The following is a 26,903-nucleotide window of genomic DNA, read 5'->3' as shown; positions in this document are numbered from 1 at the left end:
TTTTAGATTGGTCGTTGAATTTTTCTTCTCTTTTTTGCTTCTCTTATAATGTGGATTATGTTTTTTTCTTTGTTTAATTAATCCTTTCTTTTTGTAGGAAAATGGTAGATGATTTTATCTATTCTTATAACACATTTTTTTCTTTTTATTGTTAAATTCGACGTTGCATCTCCATATCCGGATGACATTTATTTGCTTATCTTATTGATCTATACGTGTTTTGAATTCTTGAGATAGATATTGATAAACATTCGCAATCACTAAAAATATATCTAATTGAATTGTTGTATTGTCAAATTATCGAGACATCATTATTATATATATATATATATATATATATATATATATTAATCTTAGTGTTAGCTGGATTTTTAACACTATTCTTGGTCTCTTTTTTATTCTTAGATGGCTACTTGATGTACTTAAAATTTTTTAGAAGAAATGTTCGATTTATGTGATTAATTTAGTACCGATCAGTCACTAAACGAGATAATCACCGAGAAAGCATTGAAATCCCATGCTTATTTTTGGAAGATATGGAGGACTCGTATCGATAAGAGTAAATGAGTGAGAATTCATTTCCTTCATCCTATCTTACACTTTACTTTTTACAGTATACTTCAAGCGTAATGGCATAATGCACTTACATGTAATTCATGGCTACATGCTTGCAGAAATATACGAGGGGGACGATTCTTGTTGCTTGAGACTATCTGCAACATGAGCGATGACTCCGACGCCAGCATTATGAAACCATTCGTTTTTCACCTGAAACAGTAAGAAGATGTGATCATGTGAGAAATTGAAAGGAAAAACAAATTTCCAAATCCAAAGTTCTAATATCGAAACGATACGTGGATATTATTGTGCGCGAAGAAGGGCCAAAGCACCGAATGAAAACTGACATCGACTTTTTTCCATCCCAATTTCTGTAAACCTCGTATCATTTCCTCTGTTAATGAATGGGGTGTGTTAATGTCTGAGGAGAATCATAATCATATAGATGCCACGCCGACATATGTTAGCCGAAACGATTACCTTCCATGAGTTCATGATATTCCACCGTATTTTTTGCATCAGGTGCATTCTGTGCCACAGCCTTTGCTTTGGCAGCTTCCTGAGGGAAATGAGGGCCGTCAGAAGAAATCGGTGGACAGTACTCCACATCGACGACGTGTTTGTAACCGTCCAAAGATCGCAGAGGGGGCTGCCAAATTCATATAAATGTCAGGCGTATGCATTAAATCATGTGACTCATTTTCAGTACTTCATTTCCCCCATTAATTTTGAACTATGGTTCTACAAGAAAGTTTACCTTGACAAGTTCTTTCTCCCTCCTAATAGAGGATGTACGCCAACCGACCATATCTATCCGATGTCAAAGAAAGTTCCAATCGGGTGGCAGAGACGAATAACGAGTAGAAAAGCAACATATGTAGTTAAATATAGTAAAAGACGAATGATTCGGAAGGATACGATCATAAGATATGTTTGCATACAAAGTGCGAGACCTAAAAGCACCGAGGGCAGATCTGCAAAATAGAAATTATAATCATAAATTCAGTCATAGAAACAGCCTGGACTTGGCTTCATGGTATTCCCACGAGTAGTGGTGGTAGTAGTAGTAGTAAAAAAAAAGCGTCTTTAGTCCTGTAAAAGCTCACTTTACGTACAAAAATTTTCCGTCTTCACAATCAGATGCCATCTTCAAAAGCAGTGGTGGTCTGCTGGGTTTGCCATCAGTGAGAAATAGTTGCTTACCTGTTCTACCAACAACAAATGGAGCAATTGGTGCAGCAAGTTTCTCTAAAAAGGGAACTCCCAAGAGAAATGGAAGCTGAGGCACCACAAAGAGTAATATTAGAAACTGCAAAATGCATATGAAAGATGATTGTAGTACAACCCAAAGCTATATAAACATTTTAATCATTGAAAACAGGATTTGAGATAGCAGAAGCATGGCAATAACATTGGAGTTATAGGACATGAACATCAATTTGTACCCTAAAATATTATGAAATAAACTTAATAGACAACAACATTAAGAATTAACCTGCTTTCTCCCTAGGACCCCAAGATGTGGCGTTGCTAAGGTAATAAAACTGACTGGCTCCAGTCCAGCAATCAGTCCTCGCCTTGAAGGGACTGAAGTTTGTAAATATCCATCTGAAGAATTTGGTACATTATCAGACTGGGTTGAGTCACTTTCTGAGTAAAGCATAGCAATTGCATATCGTGCAAACAAGCCCCCAAGAGAATGGGCTAAAAATGAAATCCTTTTCAGGCTTTCTGTCGTCTTAATAACTTGCAGAACCTGTTAAAGCGAAACAAGGTGAAGGGAGTAATCAACACTGCAACAAACTGAAAGTCCTTCGGCAAAACTCAAAAGTTTGAGATGAAATTAACTACTCACTTCATCTGCTAAGCGCTTCCCAGCTCCATCAACCCCAGCAAAGGTTTTAGTATGGCTGTTAACCGAACTCGCTGCAAGAAATTATTAAACAAATAAGTCATAATTGAATATATTTATACAAACAAATTACATGAGATTGAAAATCTGAACAAAGACCATAAATAAGAAAGTTCCTTCCAAGCCGCCTTTTCAACTCTGCCTCTGCATATGTCCAATCACTAGGGCTGCATTATGGAAATGTTTCAACCAATTCGACATCAAAATCGGGAAAAAAACATAACAAATCACATTTTAGTGTCAGTTGTTGATTCAATACTATTATGCATACCTAGCTAAGATGCCATGAACAAGAACAAGAAGGTGATCGGGCTCGTTTTTTCCATTTCCAACAAGGTTGGATGCGGCAAAGTCACCTTTTGCAGTGGTACTCATTGCTTGAGCTCTAAGGCCTTGATGTTTACAGTGACTATTTGTTCCTTTAAAAAGTTTAAAGACAAAATCAAGAGTCAGTCAAACATAAAAGGCAATATCAAGAATTCAAAATGACCATTAATGCAATTTTGGCACATTCATCACCAATTAACATATTTCAATTCCCTAAATTCCTAGTTAAATCTCAATTCCTCAAAGGAAGAAGAATGAATGAGTGAAAAATATATTTTACTTCGAGTTACAAGAATTATAAAAAATTTAATTACAAATAATATAACATTCCATAACTATAACCATAATCAACCATTATAAAATTTGATCGAACAAATAAACGGAGTAAATTTAAATCTAGATCAGAATAAATTCGAACTTAGATCACTAATAATAATACTTTAACTAGAATAAAATCGAATCAAATTTACTAAAGAAATCAAATCCCAAATTTCTTGGAGTAGATTCAATCATGACTTCAAAAGAGAAAAAAATCAAATAAAAGGACATTACCTGTAGAGAAATTCAAATTGTTGGAAGATGAAGAACAGGAGCAGGAGGAAGAAGACGAGATTGAACCGAACGGACCTACCAAAAAGGTTTTAAAGCTACAATTATTGCTAGCATTACTTAAAATAGGAGAAAACCTACATCCTACTTGAATCAAAGAAGCCGTTGCCATGTGGTTTTTCTATTTATGTATTCTCTTAAAACCCTCTCCCAATACAAGCGCGAACAAGAAAAGACGAAAAAAAAAACAAATTCCCCTCGATTTGCGTTCTCTGATGCTATGTCACCATCTGCACCAGAACACTCGTATACGAATACGATGACGATGATGATATGTTAGCAGCTTATCACCATCGATGGATTTTCCTTTCTATTTTTCGAAAGCAAATTTTCAAATTTTCAAAAAAGTGGTGGAAAATTGGGGGAATATGTATAGGATTATTTAGTTGTGTACGTAATAATATCTGTAGGATTTTTAGGCGAAACGGAGCCGTTTTTTGGATTATGGCGGAACTTGGGAGTGCCTGTGAGGGAAGGAGAGCGCTTCGATTACCTAATTTTAGGTCACCGGCCAATGGAAATTAGTGTCGTGTTGTTTTCTTTACTATCCAACGATATTCTCAGTAGTCCATGTTTGTTTTCCCAATTATTCGGCTGAATGAGAAAATTTTACAGTTTACGTTCTATATCACAATATATAGGAATACATTATAAATAAATTTATTCTTATTCTATAAATATTAAAAAGTATAAAGATTTATTTAAAATTAAGCATTTATTATAAATTAATTATAATTTTAATAGAATTATAATTAAATTATAATTTTTAGGATAAACTATATGTTTAATATCTAAACCATCACTTTTATTCCTATTTAATACCTCAACTTTAATTTTTTTCCAAAATCATACTTAACGTTTATTTTTTTATTTCATTTTAGTATCTCATCGTTAAAAGTTAACAACACGGTATATTTATTTAAGTAAATTACACGATTTATCACTCAACTATCTTCTCAATTCTAATTTGATCACTAAATTTAAAAAATTTCAATTTAATCATTAAATTTTCAAATTACTTGTATTTTGATCTCTCTTGATGACATAGATTATTTTATTATTATTTTTAGTATGACATGACACATTTATTATTATTAATGTCAAATAAAATTTAAAATCAAAATCAAAATCCTTTTTCTTAATCATAAATCTCCAAACCTCAACGCCTATCTAAACTTATCATTAACTTCATCTTCATGAAACAAAGAATACCCAAAAACCCATATTAGCCCTTGTTTCTTCTTTCAGTCCCTTCTCTTTCCTTACATGAGGCAGTGCTACGATTGAGTGAAACTACACAAATAATAAAAAAATAACATTGCAATCCATACCTATCTTCATCAAGTTCTAGTTCTTTTTTTTATTCTTTTCATTTTGATTTGATGATTAAATCCGCGAAAGTAAAAAGGGGTAATGCTACTTTTGTTTGGTTTGGTGATCAAGTGAGATGAGTTGTATTTATTTTACCTGGAAAATAAGAGAAAATACAAGAAAATAAGTATAAACATAAATCTAACTTTTTTGTTTTGTTTTTGTTTCATACTTTTTGTCTCTGTTTTATTTTAGTTTTACTTTTTCTTAAATTGTAACATTTTAATAAGAAATGAGGAAGCATGGATGGCAACTTCCTTCTCATCCACTTAAGCTATGAAGATCATCAAAACAAGACTGCGAAATAAGATGGATGATGAATTTCTTGCAGATAATTTGATTATTAATATCGAAAGAGAGATTGCTGAGACTTTTACTTCAAATTCAATTCTTGAGGATTTTGTTTCTTTAAAAGAACGTCGTTCACAATTCTAGATAATATTATTATCGATGCATTTTTTTTAATCTTTATGCGAACGGATAAATTTTAAAAATTTTTAAAATTTTCTTTTATTAGTATGCTATTTTGATGAATATGTACAAATACTTTTTAAATGTCCCAACAAATAATGTCGAGTTTCGCCCCTACTCATAATTAAGGAGTTGGAACAAACTTCCGGTGGCCGTTGTCCATTTGAACCATATTGTTGTGTTTGCCGCCGCCACTCTTATTTTGGAGGTATGTTGTAGTAGTCTTTGAGGGCGTCCAACTGTTTGTTTAAAAGTGCAACATCATGGTCAACTTCCAAACCAAATCCAGTTTGGTCCAAAGCAATTGCATGCAGATGAAGATCCAAATTTTGAGCCGCTACGTCTATGGTTCCACCTCGTTCGGTGTCGGAAACTTCTGACGGAGGCGGTTGTTTCTTAATATATATATAGTTAAAAGAATCGCAAATCAAGTATCAGGATTCAAGATTTAATCTACCTGTTGTCGAGCACTGATAGGGGTTTTGGAGTGGTTCCGGTGTAAAGAGAAAGGAAGCCGGAGTGAACTTTAGCGTTGTTATCATCACCAAATAGTTCCGACGGCGAAGTTTGAGTGAAGTTGATATTATCTATCCACTCGGCATCTGTTGCCGTTCCTCTCCAAGCAACCAAAATATCTCTTCTTCCGAGACCAATTTTCCCTTCGTCGGTGCTCATCGCCACATGGCCGATTCATTAGCATTGGAGGCTACGTCGAAGAAATGGGTGACGACGTACTTGAATAGTTATTGTTTTGGAGAGTGGCGCCGGTGAAAAACACGTCTTCCGGGTACAGACTATGGAGGTAGCCATTAAATTGGTTGTCCATGACTCCATGTTGAGGAGGTAACCCACAGCCATGGTTCTTTGACCGTAATGAATGGCATAGCGACGGAGATGGGGATCGATAGGGTTAAGTAGACCCTTCCAGTTCTTCTCACTACTCGGTTCTCTCCAACGAGATGCAATGGAGATGGCCATCACCATCCCCACTTAAAAAAAAAGAACAAATGTTATTTGATAAGTATGAGATTTGTCTATTGCCCTTAGTAACATATGATTGAGGAGGCATGACAACGTTAGAGACTGATATAAACTTCATCTACTTCAATCTAAAAAATTTACTCTATAATTTATTGAAAGAAATTAAAAGAAAAACGTGTTGAATTGCAGGTTTTATATGCGTGTCATCAACTAAATATAGATTATATCATTTCATTGAGCATGCAACGTGGGAAAAATTACAAAAAAAGGGGTAATTTTTAGTATTTATTATCATCTTGGAAGCAATGATTGCAGTATTTACGTCATGGCCGGCCAAAATTTAATCATATTATGGAAAAGAGTTGTATTGCTCTAGGCCTCTCTTGTCTTGTTTTTGGGACCATGTTTTTCTTACCCAATATTCCCTTAAATTTTTAAACAAAAAATTAATACATTTTTATCACGCAGTTACCATCTAAACAATTAGTTTTAATCTACTTTAGTACTTAAATTTTCATTTTTCTCAAAACGATACCTAAAGTTTACTTTTTGTTTTATTTTAATACACGCTGTTAAAAACTTAACGCGTTTAGTACCTAAACTATCAGTTTTGATCTATTTTAGTACCTAAATTTTCAACAACAAAAAAATCAAAACTTTAATATGATTTAGGTACTAAACGTGTTTCGGTACCTAGATTTTCATTTTTTTTCAAAATTTAATGGTGAGTACTAAAATGAAATAAAAACTAAATTTTATGTATAATTTTACAAAAATTAAAAGTTTAGATACTAAAACGGATAAAAACTGATAGTTTATGTACTAATATGTGGTTTACCCTTTTTAAATTAATGTATGTATTAATACAAACTGAGATAAAATCCAATGGATAATATATATGAATTAATTTAGTTGGTCAATCATTTATTAATTATAAGAATTAATGTTTCTATCTCACCAATAACCCCATTTTATTCTATCTAGCAAAAAACAAACCATCGAATTTAGTGAATGATATATATAAATTACAGATTTAGTGAATGATAAAGTGAAATCGATGCAAACATGCATAAATATATACACGCATGCATGATATATGCTATTATATATATAGCTATGTTCTTTTTTGAATAATCTGAAATAATTATAAAGTAATATATATTCAAAATTTTCTTAATTAATTGACAATGTATACACAACGTATAGACACAGTTGTTCAAACCCATTGTCTCTAAAGAAAATTGTATTATCTTTATCACTGAGATCGCTTAATAAGTTCACATAACTATACTCTTTGTTTTGATATCTAGATGAAAATAGAATGCCCCTATAATTCTGGTTTTTACTATTATAATAACACTGATAGGGTTTTTGAAATGAGTTTGTATCGTAAAACAATATAATCTAAGGATAATTTAAATAAATAAAATTAGATATTTCAACTATAAGATTTATAGTAGATATCGTTGTTTTTAAATGATACGATCTAAAAATTGAAATGATAAAAAGAATAACCGCGTTAAATTATAAAAACCAACCATGTGAATAATTTTAAAACAAGTCTTTTTTTTCATAATTTGGGTTAAATGTATAAATACTACAATCAGTGCTTACAAGTTGATAATAAATAATAATTGCAGTCTAACACGTTTTTCGAATGTTCCATGCTAAATGTATAAGTCTCCAAAGCATAAGCAAATACAGATCACTGCGAACAAAAGAAGAAAAAACCCAGTAAAGATAAGATCGTTCAAATAAATAAATAACACCACCTTTAAAGAATGCCAAATTAAAGAGTTGGTGGGATAATAGTCAAATAAATAAATAACACCACCTTTAAAGAATGTCAAATTAAAGAGTTGGTGGGATAATAGAAAACCCTAATTCATCGTTCGTAATAACAAATCCTAAAGTATTTACCGCTGGCAGAGTTCGCTTACAACAATAGTTATCAGTCGAGTATAAAGATGGCTCCCTATGAAGCTCTTTATGGAAGGAAATGTCGTACGCCTTTGAACTGGTATGAGCTTAAAGATAAAGAAGTGCTTGGTCCTGAGTTGATTCAGGAAGTAGAAGAAAAGGTCCGGATAATTCAGAGTAATCTCAAAGCTGCAGCAGACAGGCAGAAATCATATGCAGATCTAAAAAGGAAAGAAATTGAATTTCAAGTTGGAGATAAAGTGTTTTTAAAAGTGTCTCCATGGAAGAAGGTGTTGAGATTTGGTCGGAAAGGAAAATTGAGTCCTCGGTTTATTGGACCATATGAGATTGTAAAGAGAGTAGGACCGGTAGCATATCAGCTAGCTTTACCACCTGAGATGGAAAAGATACATGATGTCTTTCACGTTTCAATGCTTCGAAGATATCGATCGGATCCCTCCCATATCATAAATCCAGAAGAGATCGAGGTACAACCAGATATGACTTATGAGGAAGAACCGATTCAAATTTTAGCCCATGAAGTTAAGCAATTGAGGAACAAGACTATTCCTTTGGTCAAAGTGTTGTGGAGAAATCACAAAGTAGAAGAAGCAACGTGGGAGCGTGAAGAGGATATGCGACATCAATACCCTCATTTGTTCGTACAATGAAAAATTCGAGGACGAATTTTCTTAAGGGGGAGAGATTTGTAACATCCTCCATGCCGGGTTAGTGATTAATTTGCAAAGTTTCAATATTTGGTGATTTAAGTAAAATGATGGAAGAGTGTAATGATCTATTTGAGTTATTTGGTGTAGGATGTAATTATAAAGAAGGGGAATTAAGAGGGTAAAAGAGTAATTGAGTAAATGAAATAAATATTCCTTGGGGATTATATTAGAAATCACGTGGGTATTAGGTTTCCAGAATACTCTCATTTCTTCTTTCTTATCTTCTTCTCTTCCTTCTCCAAACGTGGAGCTTGCAAGTAAGGTAAGAAACTGAACCTTGGTAGTTTCTTTGATTTTTAAGATTGGAAATGAAGTTTGTATGTTATATAAGCTAAAGGAAAGCTTATATGACATTAAAACTACAAGATAAGTGTTTTAGAGATAGATTTGGAAAATGAGTTTTTAGATGAAATTTTGATATGGATGAGTTTTTGATGTTTGAATCAGATTTTTGACTTGTCAATAAGCTAATTAAGAAGTATGAAGTAATAGAATTGAAATTAGAACAAGTTGGAATTGGAGTAAGATTCTTCAATTCTATATGGATGAGTAGTTTTCTTAGTTTTAGAGGTATTGAATGGATAATAATTAGTTTAAGTAAGTGTATGAGAGCTAAGAGTATTAAAGGGATTGAAATATGTATGTTTGAGCTGAAATGAGATGATTTCCGGGCTCAAAATAGGATTTCTGGGTTAGGGGAATCGGTACCCATTCAAGGGGAACCGATACCCCCTCAACGAATATGAATTTCCAGAAGGCTAGAGGGGAATCGATACCCCCAGGGGGGAACCGATACCCCCTCATCGTATATGAAATTCCAGAATGCTTGAGGGGAATCGATACCCCCAGGAGGGGGAACCGATTCCCCCATGAGAAAAAAAAAAGAAAGAAAAGAAAGAAAGACTAAGCTATAAATTCCTTAAATTAGTAAGCTATTAAAGCATAATTTCAAGACATAGACATCTGATGATCATCTTGAAAATTATGTTTATGTAGATACCGAGCCTACTCGAGTTCGGGAACAATCTACAAGTAGGATCGATCGAGGAAAAGGCAAAGAAGTATAGGTGAGTGCATATGCATAGCATGATTATAGAAATATCCTGCATTCTAGACTTGTGATAAGTCTAGATTTATATCTTGATACATGAGCATATTCTGTATTATGAGACATGACATGAATTCATATAAAATGCATTATATGACATGAATATGTGGGAAAAATTATGAGCTATGTGAAAAGGTAAGAAATTACATGTCTACGCGATATAGACTACGTGAAATGTAAAAGCCCATGTTATGTAGATGAGAACTATAGGTATAATTGGCATGCCAAGGGTAGAGGGTCTACGCGGTTCTTTAGGACATATGTATATCCTTTGGAACCTGTGTGAAGTCTTGAAAGAAACATACTTGATCCATAGTATATGTATATGATTCTTAAGGAATTCTATGTGGTCCTTATGGACATCATTATATGGCACTACGGTGCAATTCTACGCGGTTCTTTAGGACATATGTATATCCTTTGGAACCTGTGTGAAGTCTTGAAAGACACATACTTGATCCATAGTATATGTATATGATTCTTAAGGAATTCTATGTGGTCCTTATGGACATCATTATATGGCACTACGGTGCAATTCTACGGGGCACTTCGGTGCATTTATACGAGCTGTGGTGACAGCATAGTGCACAACCTCACATTACTCCGATACCTTAGGTTCTCAATATGCTATCATGGGCCAATAAACTTATTAATACAGATTCATGAATGTTACAGTCATACGCTTACAGGTATGGATATTGATGATGTATACTACATTGATTAAGTACATGTTTGCATCTCATCTCATATGATCCTGACATTTTCATTTCATTACATTGCCTTGTTATTATTATTGCCTCACTAAGTCGATGACTTAGCGTGTGAGTGTTTCACACGTAGGATCCGAGGAATTAGACGAGACAGGTGAAGCAGCTTGACAGCATTACTCCTGCAACCACCAGATCAGAAGCAACTTAATCAGTAGGTCATTTTGTTATGTAAATAGCAGTTGGCATGTAATTAAAGGGTTAAGTTGTGTATGCTCTGAATATTTTGGTGAACTTATATTACAGTATGTATATTATTGTATTTTCTTAATATAAGTTCAAATATTTTACTATTATTTATTAAGAGTTGTGTTTTAAAGTCAATGTAGTATCTCTGACTCATATCCGGGTCGGGTATGGGTAGGGGGTGTTACAAATATAATCTAAGGATAATTTAAATAAATAAAATTAGATATTTCAACTATAAGATTTATAGTAGATATCGTTGTTTTTAAATGATACGATCTAAAAATTGAAATGATAAAAAGAATAACCGCGTTAAATTATAAAAACCAACCATGTGAATAATTTTAAAACAAGTCTTTTTTTTTCATAATTTGGGTTAAATGTATAAATACTACAATCAGTGCTTACAAGTTGATAATAAATAATAATTGCAGTCTAACACGTTTTTCGAATGTTCCATGCTAAATGTATAAGTCTCCAAAGCATAAGCAAATACAGATCACTGCGAACAAAAGAAGAAAAAACCCAGTAAAGATAAGATCGTTCAAATAAATAAATAACACCACCTTTAAAGAATGTCAAATTAAAGAGTTGGTGGGATAATAGAAAACCCTAATTCATCGTTCGTAATAACAAATCCTAAATTATAGACAGTAAATTTACATAGATTTATATAAAAAAAAGGTAACAGAAAATAACAAATTTAATATAATTAATATAAGATTATAAGGAAGATGTGAGATTTTTTTTAAATATATACATATGAGTTTATGAACAATAATCCCTAAATATTAAACTTTATTAATGAGAAAACCTTTGTATCCATCGTAAATTATTTATTCTTTTTTTTAACTCTAATTATTTACTAAACGAATCGTAATATAAACCTTTTAAATCAAACAATACAAAATTCGAATACAAATTGTATAGCCGCCTCAATCATATGTTACTAATTAAGGGCAATAAACAAGTCTCATACTTATCAAATAACATTTGTTTTCTTTAAGAGGAGAGAGCACTATATAAAGCAACCAAACTTAAGCTACTAACCGCAATCCCACAAACAACAACGCAAATTATTCATAAAAAAGAAGAAGAAATAAAGGTGATGGCCATCTCCATTGCATCTCGTTGGAGGGAACTGAGTGGTGAGAAGAACTGGGAGGGTCTACTTGACCCTATCGATTCCGATCTCCGTCGCTATGCCATTCATTACGGTCAAAGAACCATGGCCGTCGGAGACCTCCTAAACAAAGACAACCAATCTAATGGCTACCTCCATAGTCTATACCCAGAAGACGTGTTTTTCACCGGTGCCACTCTCCAAAACAATAATATATTCAAGTACGTCGTCACTCACTTCTTCGACATCGCCTCCAATGCTAATGAATCGGCATGGTTCGGCTATGTGGCGGTGAGTACGGATGAGGGAAAAGTTGGTCTTGGAAGGAGAGATATTTTGGTTGCTTGGAGAGGGACGGAAACAGATGCCGAGTGGATAAAAAATATCAACTTCCTTCAAGCATCGCCGTCGGAACTATTTGGTGATGATAACAACGCTAAAGTTCACTCCGGCTTCCTTTCTCTTTACACCGGAACCAACTCCAAAACCCCTATCAGTGCTCGACAACAGGTAGGTCAAATCTCGAATCCTGATACTTGATTTGCGATCCTTTTAACTATATATATATTAAGAAGCAATCGACCTTTGTTTAGGTTTTGAAAGCAGTGCGGGAGCTGGTCGACAAGTACAAGGGCGAGGAGATAAGCATCACCATTGTGGGGTACAGTTTAGGGGCAGCCTTGGCGACGTTGAACGCAATGGACATCGTGGCCAATTGTTATAACAAGCCGACTGGCAGTTCAAAACTCCCCACCGGTTGCATGGTCACGGCGTTTGTGTACGCCAGCCCACGTGTCGGGAACGATGGTTTAAAGCAAATATACGATTCGTTCCAAGATCAGCTTCATATCCTACGGATCGTAAACAATAAGGATGTTGTTCCTTCGCTTCCATTTGGAATATTCTTTTGGCCTTACACCCACTTGGGACAAGAGCTGAAAATCGATAGCAGTAAGTCTGGTTTCCTAAAGTCTCAGGTGAAACAACCACCGCCGGAGGATGTTTCCGAGACCATACGGGGTAATACCATAGACTTGGCTGCTCATAATTTGGATCTTCACCTGCATGCAATTGCTTTGGACCAAACTGGATTTGGTTTTGAAGTGGACCATGATTTTGCACTTGTAAACAAATATTTGGATGCCCTCAAAGACTTCTATAACATACCTCCAAGATGGTGGGACGGTGCCAAACACAGCAATATGGTTCAAATGGACAACAGCCACTGGAAGTTTGTTCCAACTCCTTAATTATTCACACACGTGCATGTGTGTGTGTTGTCGGCTTGTTTAAGGGAACAATGTTATAATATTAATAATTAAATAGTAAGTTGTTTGACAGATGCATACATCTCAACAACTCTTAGGACGTAATTCGGTTTGTCTTGTCTTAATAAATGATTCCCTATGGTTTGTACGATATAATGTAATGTGATCATTAATAAATAATGAATATGTTTATATTTAGTTGTGTTCGATTAATTTTTTACCTATAGAAGTTCATTAAATTTACTTTTCATATAACGTAACGTGATTATTAATAAATAATGCATATGTTTGAAGCTCGTAGATTACTAGCCTTACATCTTGGGATTAAAGTTACTTTCATCTGCTGAGACGCAAATAGTGTCGCTTATGCCTTAGCTCATTAAGCTTCTAATTGTCGTTCTCCTATTTAGTTTATTTATGATATTTTGAATCTTACTGTTTTGGATGTTATTAATAATTAAGTTTGTTTAATTTTTAAAATATATATATAAATTTATTATACGAGACCATCCTTCTAAATCAGTTTTTTCTATTCACAATATTAAGATTAGAGTTAGTAACCATGTACCTAATGTTTTATCAGACAAGAATTAGTATAGAGTACTATTGAATTAGGAGAATTGTAAATATAGCTTTTCGGTTTAAATTCAAGCTAACCAAAATCCACTTGTAGTGTTATCAATTAGACTTTAATTTTCAAATTAAACAAGTGGAGGACTATATTCCTTGAAGTCAGATTAGGGGGACCAAATTAAAAGCACTAAGAGTACATGGATGGGAGCATGATTAAACTTCTAATTTTAATGATTTTTTTTTTGGCTCAGAAGCTTGCTCCTAAAGAACGTCAAAACCAGTGAATCCATTTGCTGCTAGTGGGACAAGATGAGATGAATTTGAATGTGATCGATCCCAAGATCGGAAGGTGATACGGGAACCGAGAAATCCACAACTGTTTGGTCATTGGTTCGGTTAACTACCTAAAACCGAGTTTGTCTTTGGTGATTCTTACAATTAGGACCTCGATGATCTTAAAAATTAACGTGGTTGATTTTTTAACCAATAAAGTAAATAACGCATTAATAAAAGAATCAAAATGAAAAGATACCATAGATTGAAAATTGATATATAAAATATTAAAGTATAAGAGTAATTTAAAGGTGCTTTCATAATTTGAGTATGAATATAAAATATTTCAAAATTTTAAAGATCAATTTAAAATGGAGATCATGGTTCGGGGACCTCCTACGCAATTATCTCATTTTCTTTTCTCATTTTGGTTCCCCCGTCATATTTTGCTAGCCTCCCTTTCGATACAATCGTTGACATTCGAACTCCTGGTCGAAGTTGCTGCAAATATATTCAAGACCCGAAGATGTTCTAAAAAGAATGTTATTCATAGTGATTTGTGGTATTTGAACTGTTCGATGACGAGTACGGGAAAGACATCAATTTCTAATCAAAGTTGTTTTACATAAAAATAAAAATAAACAATCTTCTATGATAGGACTGTAAAGAAAACATGGGAATGCCATGAACTCACCCCACAGAGACATCTTCGGTAATCGCCATATCCCAGAATTTCGGCCTGAGCTCTAAAAAAGCCGGCGGTCGCTCGTAAACTACGGATGCAACCCTGATCAAGACACCAGCAGTTAAAGCCCATATCAGATACCTGACGTTTTCTGTTTCATAATCGAAGTAATGAAGTAAATATTTTTCTCCCTTCCATTCTTTCTCCTCTGCCCATCGGTTTTCGTCCTGCATTCGGCGTAAAATAAACCCGAAAATCATCGCCATGTAAAGCAACATGATTCCTCCAAACCAGTAACGAAAATACTACCTTGAGAAACATCTCTAGAGGAGCATCAAATATAACTTCCACTTCATCTGCACATGGAGATGGCTTGAACGCCTCTGCATCGGATAGTATGCCCACCACAGGGACGACGATCATGCGATGCTGCGAGCGGAAAAAAACCGGCATCTATCAAACCAAAATCTGTGGATTTTCCATCATCTGATCATATTGATATAGTTTGCTCAGTTTCAAGATTTTCGTCCACATGATCTCGACCCAATTATGGCACGATTACTATACGACATAACACAAAGCACAAACCGACAAGCAAAGCACAAATACACGAACTAACATGAACATGTAGAAATCTATATATATATATGCGGATTTCGATTAGATGAACCTTGGTGAAAATTGGATCAAGGACAACAACAACATTGACAAGGGAAGGGTCCAAGCCAATTTCTTCTTTGGCCTCCCTCAATGCAGTATCTACATCATCAGCATCAGTTTCATCACGTTTCCCTCCAGGCAAAGCAACTTCACCTAAAATCAAACACTTTATAAACACCGGGAAAGAAAGAAAAGGTTAAAATATGTTCAAAGTCCCTGTACTTTTCGTATGTTAGAAATTTAGTCCCTCTACTTTTCAGATCTCAAATTTGAAGTCTAATTATTTATACCCTTAATATTTTTGGGTTAGATTCGTTGACTTGACATTCTTTTTTGTTAGAGGTTAACAATTAGAATTGAATTTTTAATCCGAAAAATAGAGGGACTAATTTCAAATGTCAGAAGAATACCAAGGACATGAAACATATTTTAACCAAAAGAAAACATCATAACATATGTTATATATATTCTAAGTCTGAATTTCATCACTCCGGTTTATGAAATCTAACAGTTCAACGATTTGTATACAATAAATTAGCAAAAATCAGTAGTTAAACAATTCATATGTAATAAATTAACAAAAATCAGCGGTTCAAATCTATATGTTTTTCGAAATCTGTACTAACTCACCGGAGTGAGACGAGAGAGTTGATGAACGTTTGGTGAGTATAACACGGAGATCGCCATTGTTTCCTTGAAAAACACAGACAAGAACAGCAGCTCTCTTGAGATTTTGAGGATGTCGGTGATCTGATTCCGGGGTGTTGCTGATGGATTTTACAACGGGAAATCGTGTTTCACGGGAAACTGAGTCTGGGATTTGATGAATGCGAGTTGGTTTATAAAGGCGAAGCCTTTGAGCTAAGTTGACAAGGGCCTCAGATCCAGGATTTGGATTGTTGTAAGAACCCATGATGTCCTGTTTCTTCCTGTTCTGTGTGCTCGCGGATGTCTTATTTATGGTTTTACAGCAGCCATGGCTGACCTTTCAATTATGAACGGTAGGTAAAATGTAAAGCTCTAATAATCCCTTCACTATGCTGAAACTTGATATTTAGTCCATCTACTTTAATTTTACGCAATTTGATCTCTATTTTTAATAGGTTCAAATTTATAATACCGCTAGTTGTTGTTGCCGTTAAATTAATATTTTTCTTCAAAATAGCCTTATGAATCCGACAAAAATTAATAATTTATTATCGATTAATATAATTGACATATTTTTATGTCACTTGATTGTACGATCGAACAACAGAAAAATAAATTATGTAATGACTTTAATTAAAGCACTATCGGTGTTATTAGTTTGAATTTATTAACAATGTTATAAGAGTAGAGGGATTAACAATAAAAACTTCAGCATAGTAGATGCACTGAAACCAAATTATACCGAAGTTGAAAAAAACCTTGGAAGTCCAATAACAAACGCACCACATGGATTACATCAACTGCTTTTCTGGCTAATAAATGAATTAATAATTGTTCATTAAGTAATGCCAAAAGGCAATCCTAATTTTATTAGCAATGCATTAATTATTTATTTGGATTTCAAAAATATATATTAAATGTAAAGAGTATTTTGTAAGTGTTCCTTGCTTTTATGCTAAGGTTTGGGGTTTGAGTTTTAATTCAGAAGCACCGACAACCGTGCAACATAAACTTCGGTTAGAGCTTCCGGCAAACATTACCATCGGTGAATAGCGATAAATATGCCATGATAGCCAAAATGAGAAGAATTTGAAACTAAACTAATGTGGTTAATGAAGAAGATGAAGACAACAAAATGAGTTTGGATGAAACGTTTTAATACCCTTGAAGAAGAGTAATGATATTGACAACCCTACCTATGGTGAAGACAATTTTTGAACAAACTGTTAAAAACTTTTCAAACCTATTTCATGCTTCATCCAATTGCACAGCATTGGTGGGCGGGGCTCGAGAACCCGCGACCTTCGGCTCATAAGACCAACGCTCTAACCAACTGAGATACGGAACATTGTTGGAATCAAGTTATTACTTAACTTACAAAACCAAATACCCATGACAACTCCCTTTTACCTAGCAAAATAAAAGGTTAATGGTTTTTAGTCAAATACCCTTTTAGTTAAAATGAATCTAGAGAACTCACCAGCGTCTTTATCGAGCAAAACTTGTCCCGAAACGAGATTAGGTTTTTAACATGTTAATGGTTTTTCTCCATGTTCTTGAGGAAAAAATGGATTCTTGAAATTTTAATCGTCGTCATAGTTTGATGCACGGATTGAACTACCAGTAGCTTCTTCCTCTTCCACGTCCTGATCAACCCCTCCCCTGCCTCTTCCACCATTTGATATACCTTCAAATGCTCTATTGACAAGCTGGTTTTGCATGCCTCCAGCTCCACCACCTTTCTTCGTCGCCGAATTATTGGACCCATTACCGGCAGCAGTTCGCTTTACCCTGCACAAAGATTATGCAACAAAAATTGATTTGCGTCGGGGGCACACTTGACACGTATTAACTTTGGTTTTATTCGCGTGTTTTCTAAATCTCAATGAACACAAAAATACATGAAGGGACGGTAGAAAGAATCAAACAATGAGCACAAAATAATATGATTTTTAGTATTATATTTTCTTACTTATTTAAATTATGTTTTTGTAATATAAATTAATGAGATAAATAATAATGATAAAGTAGGTAGAATTAAGTATAAATATAAAAGAAAATAAGTAAATTATTGTATATAGAAGATATAGTAAATATTATATCGTAGATAACAAAAATAATTTACATCTTTTTATTATTATAAATATCTATGAAGAATTTCCACAATGTAAACATTTAGTTAAATGTTGATGTAAAATTTTAATATATTTTTACATAAATTATGTAAAATTTAATATTAATTAAAATAATGCATGATATATTTAAATACTCAAGTAATATATTATCAACAAATAAATTTTTTATATAAATAATTTTTATTTAAATATTTAGAATTTCACTTGTTAAAAAAATAAATATAGAACAAGGATAATTTGGTAAAATATACATTCCAGTAATCTTTTATTCCTTCAACCAAATATTGTAATATTACATTTCTGCCAAACCAACCAAACACAGTAATGTAACATTCCCATTAATCTTATTCCCTGGTAATCTTTTATTCCCACTGATAATCTTACATTCCTTGAACCAAACGCACCCTAAGTGAATTAAAGTGTGTTTATATAGTACTTAAATCAGGTTTAACAAAATTAACTAAGGTGGCATTTGGTTCGCTGGAATATTTCTGAGGGAATTGGAATCTGTGAAGGAATTGAAATTTGTCAAGAATTGGAATCAAATTCCATATTCTGTTTGGTTGGCAGAAAATTGAATTGGAATCTAATTTCATATTCTGTTTGGTTCGCAGACATGTCAGATGAATTTGATTTCAGTAATGTAAAATGACAGGATTGTCCTTCTTTTTTTTTTTGTTTAATTTTAGTTTGTTTTATAAATTACATGTAGCAATATATTATAAAAAATTTAAAAAAAAACTTTTAATTTTATTGATTGATTATTCATTTCAATAAATTATAAAAATCATGCTAATAAATATCATAAGTTAAAATCATCCCAATTAGGGATGGTCATGGGTCGGGTTTTTGGTCCACCCGACCCGACCCGACCCGAGAACAAGGGAACCTCCATCCGAGACCTGACCCGACCAAAATAAAGTTTCACCCAACCCGAATATATGAATTAGAAACCGACTCGACCCGAAATAATTAAAAAATTATTTTTATTCAATAAAAACAATGACTTAATTGGAAAAATATATATATATATATATAGAGAGAGGGGTTATTATAATTATTCCTAAATATATAAGGTAAAATTATATATTTTTTGGATCGGGTCGGGTATTTTTCACCCTAAACCCGACCCGACCCGAATATCACACTTAAAAAAAACCGACCCGACCCGAATATATGAATTAGAAATCCGACCTGACCGAAAATAATAAAAAAATATTTTTATTCAATAAAAACAATGACTTAATTGAAAAAATTATATATAGAGGGGTATTATTGTAATTATTCCTAAATATATAAGGTAAAATTATATATATTTTCGGGTCGGGTATTTTTCACCCTAAACCCGAACTCGACCCGGCCCAAATATCACACTTAAAAAAAACCGACCAGACCCGACCAAAATAAAATTTCACCCGACCCGAAATAAAAAAAATATTTTTATTCAATATATGAATAAGTTACCAAAATATTGATGAGGGTAGTATGGTCAAATTTCAATTCCCTCCAAGGGAATTGATTTCTATCCATTCTTGGATGTAATTCACTTTCCCTCATTTGATAGAAAGTTGAAGCCATGAGGGATTCCAATTCCCTTGGAAAACTTGAACCAAACATGAGAAAGTGATGAAATTGGATTCCAATTCCCCCTAATTCTAAGGGATTCATGCCAACCAAACGCCACCTAAGTGAATTTAAGTGTGTTTATACAGTACTTAAATCAGGTTTAACAAAAAAAAAACTTAGATTACACGTGTTGCAGTCATTGAGGACACAAATAGTATGTCACCTTATCAAAAACAGGTATAATGTGTTTGTTTAGGTAGTTGAGGAACTTGCTGCCAGATGCACCCCTCTGAAAAATGATTAAGAGGTGAGAGACAGCTCAAAGAGCTATATATATCAGAAGAATATTTAATGGACGGAAAACAGATATTCAGTAATATCAAATGCAGCCCCTACCGCAAAAAGTGGAAGAGCAATGAACTGGCATGATATCAACCTATCTATATGATCTGCATCTGAGACCTGCATTCAAAAGCATTTCGAAGAGTTACATATTTCAGTATTTCACAACAATGACAATGGAATGGTGAACCTCAAAGAGACAATGTTGACTAGTAAAACTACTTTTTAATATTTTATGGTACCACTTCCCTTCTAATGAATAACTAAACTAATTTATGCAAAGAGGTAAAGTATTACAGCTTCTGCATCATTAAGAAAATATCCAAAAACAATATTCAGCGAACAAAAACTCACATCAAATTGTGCATCTAAATCAGCCTGCCCTTCAATTATTCCAATAAGTTCCATCAAGCGCTCAGGAGGAGCTTTCTTCCCAAATATGCTCAAACTTTATAAGAAGTCTATAAACATTCGGAATTCGGCTCCAGTTACATCTCCTAAACTCTCAATGGAATTGAATAAAATCAATTCTGCATCTAGCATTCCGAGCTCAAAATTGAAAGTTAACTATGTTGGGGGAAGGAGAGATCAGATTGATTATGAATGCTGTAGCAAACCAAAACACAGTACCTTTTTAATTAAATCAGTTACGTGTCTTTCCATTTTGTCTTGAGGTCTGAAGAGTTCAGCTTTAATTGGAAAAACCTAAAAACATAGTTGATTTCCCCTCAATTATCATCGCAGTACAAAGCACAAGAATATCAACAACAGGTAAACAAAGAAGCAGTCTTCACCTTATCTCGTATAAAGCATAAAACCTTGTCACGAATAATGTCATATTGACTTGATTCCTCAACATTTCAAATGTGCTTGAATAGTGCTGTCAAGGACTCTACATTCACAAGACAATCTAATCAACAAGGCTAAGAACACAAGCATGTAATACTTCCTATAACTTGCACTCAAATTTCGCCATTACAAAAGCCTTAACAAGGTTTCACGAGAATGCAACATTACCTTTCACATCCTGCCTTAATACAGACATCAGGGCTTTATAAACAGCATCACGCTCCACAATCTCATCTATAAGAAACAAAGCGAAGGCAAGGCTAAATACACAACATAAACACATTCTTTGAAATAGTTATGGTACAAATTATTGAAAAAGAACTATAGTTTTACCAGTAGTAAGTAGCTGCCCTAAAATGTCTACTATTTTAGTAATATACTCATTTGTATTCTTGCAAAATAAAGGGAGCCCCCGAATCGCTTGCACCCGAACCTAAATTCGAATTTAATTATCATCAATTCTACTTTAATTCACCAATCTTTATATGGTAAAAGTTCTTAGATCATATATGAACTAACCGCCAAATCTTCTTCCTCGATCAAATCGAAATGCGCATTGAGAGCACGGCTGGAGAGGTTAGGGAATAACTTGAAGAAGCGAGGAATTAACTGAGCAGCCAATTGCTTTGCCTTCAAGCTCGTTTTAGTGGAATTGATGATTCCTTCGTAGTACTCTTTCACCTTCTGTATCAGAAATTAAACAAGTTACAGATAGAGAGAAAAGTGGACCTTAGGAATAGAAAGGAATGAAGGGCGAACCTGGAACTTATCCTTGGCCTCGTTGAGGCGTTCCCCGAACTCATAGAGCTTCTCGATTTTGCTTGGCTTCTTCCTCGGAAGCGTCAGTCATTTGGTGGATAACTCAGAGAGTGAAATTCAACAATCTCAACAATGAAAAATAGAAATTAAATGAAAAAATTATAGTATTGTTGTGTACAATGAGAGAAATTGAAAATATAAGAGTACTTTGAGCGGGATTTTCTGGGTTTTTTTTTCCTGTTTGGCCAACTTTAGAAAAAGATTAACCGCTATAAATGGTCATTCAAGTATTCGTTAATTTTTTTCCAGTATTTAAATTTTAAAATTAACAAAAAGATCATTAATATTATCATTTTGTAATAAATTAATCACTTGACTGTTAACTATTATTATCTATTAATAAAAAACTCACGTGACACATTTGGACAACTGAATTGATACTATCTAAACACGTTGCACCCTTTGACCTTTAACTCAAACTTTAACAATCCATGTTGACACCCTAAAAAAAAAATAACAAAAAGGGATGATGAACCCACCTCCTCATAACCTTGAGCGAGAAAATAGAGAGCACCACAGGCCTTCTCAGTCATTTTTACATGACAGATAACAATTTTTTAACAATTTATTAAAAAAGAGAAGTGACTAGTATAAATCTTTTGTATAAAATAAAATATTTAAAAGTTTAAAGATTAATTTAAAATGAATATAATAATTTAAAAGTTATATGGAAATATTTAAAAGCTTAAGAATTAATGTAAAATGATATTAAAAAAATAGAGACAAATTTAGAACAAAAATTATATTTTAAAAACGAATGGTATAATTAACTTTACAAGTAGTAGTTTAAATAATATTATAGGTACCGGTTCAGATGGCAAATTTCATGAGATAATGGTGTGGGAAAAAATTCGTGAGATAATGTTATTGGAGAATTAATTGTTGAGATAGAGTGTTTGCAAGGAAGAGCATTGTCGCCCGGTGCTCCGGGCGACCAAGCCGTTCGAGCATTGGAGGTCGCCAAGTATACCAGGCGACCTATAAGGTCGCCATGTGATCCCCACCTATCTGATTCCCTCCTGCGCATGCTGCTGCTCATCCAACGTGAATGGGAGTTTAGTCACATGCATTGTTTTTGCTTTATTCTTTTAGAAATTTAAAATCCTAATTTAGGCCATTTCTATTTTTATGTTCTTCAAATACTAGGGTTAAAAAAGAAGAAATCACCCTTTAGTCCCTTTTATTTCAGCTTGTTTTCAAACTTAGTTCACCATTCCTTTGTTGCTTTCTATGATGTTCGAACCTGTTATACCTATTTTGCAATTCTTCATCTTTGTTTTGTTGTTCTGATCACATTTTTTTATTATTTGAATCTAATGTGCTTTGTTTATTTATCTTGTATTCGATCCGGATGTCTTGCTTGTCGTTGTTTCGAATTTGGTCTAATATCTCTTATTATTTACAATTTTGTCATCGTTTTTTTATTATTTTATTAATTTCGAATTATTTATATTTTTTTACATATTTAGTTTCTATACATTGTATATTGGTGCCTTATCTTATATATAACCTATATGTATTTTCTATATAAAATATTAATTTGATAAAGCTGAATATTCTCTACCGAGTGGGAGTGTGAGTTCATCTCAACATCCTAAAGTGATGATATATTGTAATTATCCTATACTATTTATAAAAAAAATATTTTAAAATATATTATTAAAATAAAATATACAACAAATAATATAAGTAACTATTGATTTTGTGAACCCTGAACCCTAAAATATTTTGGTTATTGTTGAAAACATTTATAAATTCATGGTATGTTGAGGGCAATGAAAGGGGTAGAGGATGGTGATATCTACCATAATGGTGGTTACAAATTTGTTTTTTTATAAGAAATTGATTGGAGGGAGAATTGTTAGGGTTTAAGGGTTTAGTATTTAGGGTTTTTAGCAACAATCAAAATATTTTAGGGGTTAAGGTTTATAGTTCACAAAATCAATAGTTACTTATATTATTTGTTGTATATTGATTTTGTGGACCCTAAACCTTAAAATATTTTGGTTGTTACTAAAACCTTTATAAATTCATGGTATGTTGAGGGCAATTAAAGGGGTAGAGGATGGTGATATCTACCACGATGGTGGTTACATATTTGTTTTTTATAAGAAGAAATTGATTGGAGGGAGAATTGTTAGGGTTTAGGGTTTTCAATAATAACCAAAATATTTTAAAGTTTAGGGTTCACAAAAATATATTTTAAAATATTATTTTTTTATAAATAGTATAGGATAATTTAATTGAGTAAAAAACTCAATTTAGACTAAGTAGTACCGGTACTGCTAAGGCAGTACCGAAACCATGAAAACAACCTCAAAATGGTACCGATACTACTAATGATTTATTATTAATATTTAATGATTTAGTAATAATAAGATTTTGTAATGATTACTAATAATGATTTATTATTAATATTTAATGATTTGATACTAATGATTTAGTAATAATTAGTAATAATGAAATCATAATAATGACTAATAATGATTACTAATAATTATTTAATAATGATTAAATATTTAAATAGAATTTATTCAATTTAAATCAAATTTATAAATAATTGAATTTATAACTAGTCGAATTTATATTTATAAATAGTCGAATTTATATTCCAACCACTATGCTCTGCCATTCCACCAGTTTGCTATTCCATCCCACTTGGAAACGTTGACTGACAAATACTGATATTTGACGTCATAGAGATATTAGACCATATTCGAAACAACGACAAGCAAGACATCCAGATCGAATACAAGATAAATAAACAAAGCACATTAGATTTGAATAATAAAAAATGTGATCAGAACAACAAAACAAAGATGAAGAATTGCAAAATAGGTATAACATGTTCGAACATCATAGAAAGCAACAAAGGAATGGTGAACTAAGTGTGAAAACACGCCGAAATAAAAAGGACTAAAGGGTGATTTCTTCTTTTTTAACCCTAGTATTTGAAGAACATAAAAATAGAAATGGCATAAATTAGGATTTTAAATTTCTAAAAGAATAAAGCAAAAACAATGCATGTGACTAAACTCCAATTCACGTTGGATGAGCAGCAGCATGAGCAGGAGGGAATCGGATGGGTGGGGATCACATGGCGACCTTATAGGTCGCCTGGCATACTTGGCGACCTCCAACGTTGCCCGGAGCTCCTGGCGACCAATGCTCTTCCTGTAGCAAACACTCTATCTCAACAATTAATTCTCCAATAACATTATCTCATGATTTTTTTTTTCCACACCATTATCCCACGAAATTTGCCGGTTCAGATAGTTATAAAATTTAGGCATAAATTGGTTTTTTTAGAAAGGTTTTTGTAACATTAGTAACGAAATTAACTACTCCCTTCCTATTTTGCAAGAAACCAACTAGGCGTCGTTATGGAAAGCATGGCGTTGTAGGTTTCTAGGCATTGTATTATATAAGCAACTCCATGGATCGCATTTGAAGCATTCCACCTCGTCTTCTACACCCATCGACAATGGCAAAGAAAGACTTTCACATTGCAATGTATCCATGGTTGGCCCTTGGCCATATTACTCCCTTCATTCACATGGCTAACAAACTTGCAGAACGAGGCCACAGAATTTCCTTCTTCTTGCCCGCTGGAACATTGCGCAAGGTCGAGCCTTTCAATATCCACCCGCATCTCATAGCCTTTATCCCGGTCATCGTTCCACACGTCCAAGGTTTGCCTCTTGGTGCCGAAACAACAAACGAAGTTCCTTTCCCTTTACATCCACTCCTTGTGACCGCCATGGATCTCACGGAACCGGAGATCGAAGCTTCCCTACGCGATCGCAAACCCCATTTCGTTTTCTTTGATTTCGCTTGCTGGTTGCCGGCATTGACTCTCAAGCTAGGGATCAAGGCCCTGGTTTATTGTATCATTAGCTCCGCAACAATCGGATATCTTCTTACCCCTGCAAGAAAGATTGTCGAGAGAGGATTAACCGGACCCGATCTCCTCGAGCCACCCGAAGGTTTCGCTTCTTCAAGTATCAAGCTACATGCGCACGAAGCTCGAGGATTAACTGTTGTAACAACGATGGATTACGGCAGTGGTTTTTCATTCGTCAAGCGTCAGCAGAGATCTTTAAGTGAATGTGATGCTCTCGGTTTCAAGACATGCAAGGAGATTGAAGGGCCTTATTGTGAATACATCGGAAACCAATTATGAAAGCCGGTGCTTTACGCCGGTCCGGTCGTGCCGGACCCGCCGAAAATGGCGTTGGAAGAACGATGGAAAAAGCTATTAAACAACTTCGAAGCCAAGACCTTGATATTTTGTGCCTTCTGGTTGCCCTGAAACAACCAATGGGAGCCGAAACAATCGAGTCAGCCTTGCCGGAAGGGTTCCAAGAAAGGGTAAAAGGAAGAGGGTTCGTCCATGGAGGTTGGGTGCCACAACATCTGATCTTAAACCACCCTTCTGTGGGGTGTTTCGTGACCCAATGTGGTTCAGGCTCATTGGCGGAGGCAATGGTGAATGACTGTCAACTGTTGCTGCTACCCCATGTTGGGGATCAAATAATCAACGCGAGATTGATGGCCGGAGACTTGAGAATCGGAGTAGAGGTGGAGAAAGGTGAAGAAGATGGACTGTTTACAAAAGACGGTGTTTGCAAGGCAGTGAAAGCTGTAATGGACAATGAGAGTGAGTTGGGGAAAGAGGCGAAAGCTAACCATGCTAAATGGAAAGAGTTTCTTTTAGCACCGGGCCTTGAAAGGTCTTACATGAATGATTTTGTCATGAAATTGCATACCTCGGTGTGAAGGCTCCTTTTATTTTCGTGAACTAACAAAAGTCAACTACTTCTTCCGTAAAATCCATCTCAATTTTATTTTTTTAAAATTCTATCATATAACGACTCAAGACCATCAAATTCGAGCATATACAACTATAACCCTAAAAAAGTTTCAATATCAGATTTTGATCAATAATAATTATTATTAATAATTATTGAATCTATTATTATATTAAGAAATAATGATACGACTCGAATGAATCAAGATAC

General features: G+C 33.9%; 3 protein-coding genes and 2 pseudogenes across 3 annotated transcripts; 2 read left to right on the top strand and 3 right to left on the bottom strand.

Moving 5' to 3' along the window:
* Positions 1-557: 557 nt before the first annotated feature.
* On the bottom strand, positions 558-3,742 carry LOC120217222. Its single transcript, XM_039214418.1, has 11 exons — positions 3,350-3,742; positions 2,742-2,889; positions 2,570-2,637; positions 2,414-2,484; positions 2,054-2,314; positions 1,674-1,837; positions 1,477-1,532; positions 1,316-1,368; positions 1,039-1,207; positions 855-952; positions 558-768 (listed from the first exon to the last, which is right to left on the bottom strand). Exons 1-11 carry the CDS (start codon positions 3,516-3,518, stop codon positions 661-663), a joined length of 1,365 nt encoding a protein of 454 aa, XP_039070349.1. The 5' UTR covers positions 3,519-3,742; the 3' UTR covers positions 558-660.
* LOC120217223 (phospholipase A1-II 6-like) lies at positions 2,361-13,318 on the top strand. Its single transcript, XM_039214419.1, has 3 exons — positions 2,361-2,388; positions 12,047-12,574; positions 12,658-13,318. The coding sequence occupies exons 2-3, from the start codon at positions 12,050-12,052 to the stop codon at positions 13,312-13,314; spliced, it is 1,182 nt and encodes a 393-aa protein (XP_039070350.1). The 5' UTR covers positions 2,361-2,388; positions 12,047-12,049; the 3' UTR covers positions 13,315-13,318.
* Positions 13,319-14,443: 1,125 nt separating this feature from the next.
* Positions 14,444-16,486, bottom strand: LOC120217221 (nudix hydrolase 11-like). The gene is made up of 5 exons (XM_039214417.1): positions 16,154-16,486; positions 15,534-15,676; positions 15,173-15,292; positions 14,873-15,090; positions 14,444-14,679 (listed from the first exon to the last, which is right to left on the bottom strand). The coding sequence occupies exons 1-5, from the start codon at positions 16,434-16,436 to the stop codon at positions 14,628-14,630; spliced, it is 816 nt and encodes a 271-aa protein (XP_039070348.1). The 5' UTR covers positions 16,437-16,486; the 3' UTR covers positions 14,444-14,627.
* Positions 16,487-20,050: 3,564 nt separating this feature from the next.
* Positions 20,051-22,415, bottom strand: LOC120217292 (annotated as a pseudogene).
* Positions 22,416-25,363: 2,948 nt separating this feature from the next.
* On the top strand, positions 25,364-26,680 carry LOC120217171 (annotated as a pseudogene).
* Positions 26,681-26,903: the final 223 nt, after the last annotated feature.

This window comes from Hibiscus syriacus, unplaced genomic scaffold, assembly GCF_006381635.1.
Source record: "Hibiscus syriacus cultivar Baekdansim isolate YM2019G1 unplaced genomic scaffold, ASM638163v2 tig00110186_pilon, whole genome shotgun sequence".
Lineage (NCBI taxonomy): Eukaryota > Viridiplantae > Streptophyta > Magnoliopsida > Malvales > Malvaceae > Hibiscus > Hibiscus syriacus.
Note: the sequence above shows the minus strand (reverse complement) of the source record. Positions and strands in the feature narration are given on the sequence as shown.